Below are 2067 nucleotides of genomic sequence, written 5' to 3' on the forward strand. Positions count from 1 at the left end.
CTCTGCTGCTGCCGCCGGAGGAGTTTAGTGCTTTTGGTTCTCCCATTGGTTCGGTCCCTCTAGACAGAGAGGGTAAACCCTAAACCCTCATAAACCCTAAACCCTAAACCCTCAACAGATGATGCTCAAACCCTCGTCGTCAGACCGTATACTTCTATGCGTTGCAATAGAGCTCACCCTTAACCTCACATGCTGCGTACTAGCTGAAAGCATTGGGGGCGGGGGGTATTATCAAGGGTTTAGGGTTTAGGGTTTAGGGTTTAGGGTTTAGGGTTTAGGGTTTGTTGCAGCCCTGAGCGCACTGTTTTCTACGGGCCTGTATGATACCGCTCCCGCGGAGCAGGAGATCCACGAGCATTCAATTGCGGTGCAGGTTCCCTTTCTGAAGAGAGTTTTGCCAGAGTGAGTTTCTTGAGGGTTTAGGGTTTAGGGTTTAGGGTTTAGGGTCTAGGGTTTAGGGTTTAGGGGCTTCTAGGGTCTAGGGTTTGGGGCCTACAGTTGCAGCGGGAGAAAGCGACGAGAAACCCTCGTTTATACAACTCTACTATCTAGGGTTTAGGGTTTGAGGGAAAGGGTTTAAGGGTTAAGGATCAGGGTTTAGGGTTTAGGGTTTAGGGTTTAGGGTTTAGGGTTTGTGGTACAGAGGAGCGCTCTTGCTGCCCATCTATGTGGGGACGGTAGCTGATGAGGATCTCCCAATGTATGGTGAGGCTAAACCCTCATTCTAAACCCTAGAAAACAACTCTTAAACCCTAAACCCTAAACCCTAAACCACAAACCCTAGAACACACACACCCTAAACCCCAAACCCTCAAAAGCAAAGCCAAAGGAAAGGCCACATGCTGGAACGGCTGGGGAGCTTCATCAGACTCGGCTAGCTAGACAGCTAGCTATGTAGGTAGTTAAAACAGCTAGCTAGCTAGCTAGCTAGCTAGCTAGCTAGCTAGCTAGCTAGGGCGGTAGCAAGTATATACGTCTGCATCGTCTCCTGACGAGTGCGAGGATGGCACCAAGGATCAGGTTTTAGGGTTTAGCGTTTAGGGTTTAGGGTTTAGGGTTTAGGGTTTAGGTGTGCGTCTTGGTTGTGCTGCAGCGGAGACCCTAGCTCCCTTCTTCATGGATCCGGTGGGTACTCCTTCCCAGCTAGCTTACTGGCTAGCTAGCTAGCTAGCTAGCTAGCTAGCCACCTGGCTAGCTAACTCGCTTGTTGTCTAGCTAGCTAGCTGGCTAGCTAGCTAGCTAGCTTACTGCCTAGCTAGCTAGCTAGCTGTATAGCTAGCTGTCTAGCTTGCTGTCTAGCTAGCTGTCTAGCTAGCTAGCGATGTGCCAGTCCGAGTACCACGGGCTGAATACCTGGCTAGCTAGCAACCGAGTTGTGTGCACGTTTGTTAGAGAGCTGAATAGGTAGCCACCTAGCCAGGCGGCTAGCTAGCTAGCCGGCTAGCTAGCTAGCTAGCTAGCTAGCTAGCTAGCTAGGTAGCAACCAGCTTGCTGGGGGGGGAGTTGCGTGCGGCGANAGCTAGCTAGCTAGCTAGCTAGCTAGCTAGGTAGCAACCAGCTTGCTGGGGGGGGAGTTGCGTGCGGCGACGCAGGACACAGTGTTCGTGATATCTACAGACTGGTCTCACTGGGGCCCGAGGTAAACCCTAATTCTAAACCCTAATCCTAAACCCTAATTGTAAACCCTCGCCAGAGCTAAACCCTCACGCTTACTAAACTAAACCCTAGCTCGAAACCCTACCCCAAACCACCATCTCCTCCGTCCGTCTCCGTTTGTCTGGGACTGTCTCTCGTAATTGAGGGTTTAGGGTTTTAGCCTTGAACCATGGCTGTCTATGCTTCGCCTGTAAACCCTAAACCCTAAACCCTAAACCCTAAACCCTAGAAGTGTTTTGTTGCGCAGGTTCGAGTATTCTTATCTCCCCAGCGGCGTGGACAGCTCTTTACCTCTCCACAAGAAGATTGAGGTCCTTCTAAACCCTAAACCCTAAACCCTCGTATCAAAGCTACTGGTGCTGCTGCTGCCGTGTTCTACCCCAGGGGTCTAGGGTTTAGGGTTTAGGGTTT

General features: G+C 51.0%; 1 protein-coding gene across 1 annotated transcript in view; it reads left to right on the forward strand.

Annotated features, from left to right (window-relative positions):
• EMH_0005400 (uncharacterized protein) overlaps window positions 1-2067 on the forward strand; it is a gene marked incomplete at both ends in the record, with an annotated part of 4533 nt that overhangs the window by 1006 nt on the left and 1460 nt on the right. Inside the window, 3 exons of the mRNA XM_013497189.1 lie at window positions 1-72; window positions 291-402; window positions 644-705. Of these exons, the coding sequence (XP_013352643.1) occupies window positions 1-72; window positions 291-402; window positions 644-705 (246 nt within the window). The remainder of the gene's footprint in view (window positions 73-290; window positions 403-643; window positions 706-2067) is intronic.

Source organism: Eimeria mitis, genomic scaffold, assembly GCF_000499745.2.
Source record: "Eimeria mitis Houghton genomic scaffold, Emh_scaff252, whole genome shotgun sequence".
NCBI classification, from domain to species: Eukaryota; Apicomplexa; class Conoidasida; order Eucoccidiorida; family Eimeriidae; genus Eimeria; species Eimeria mitis.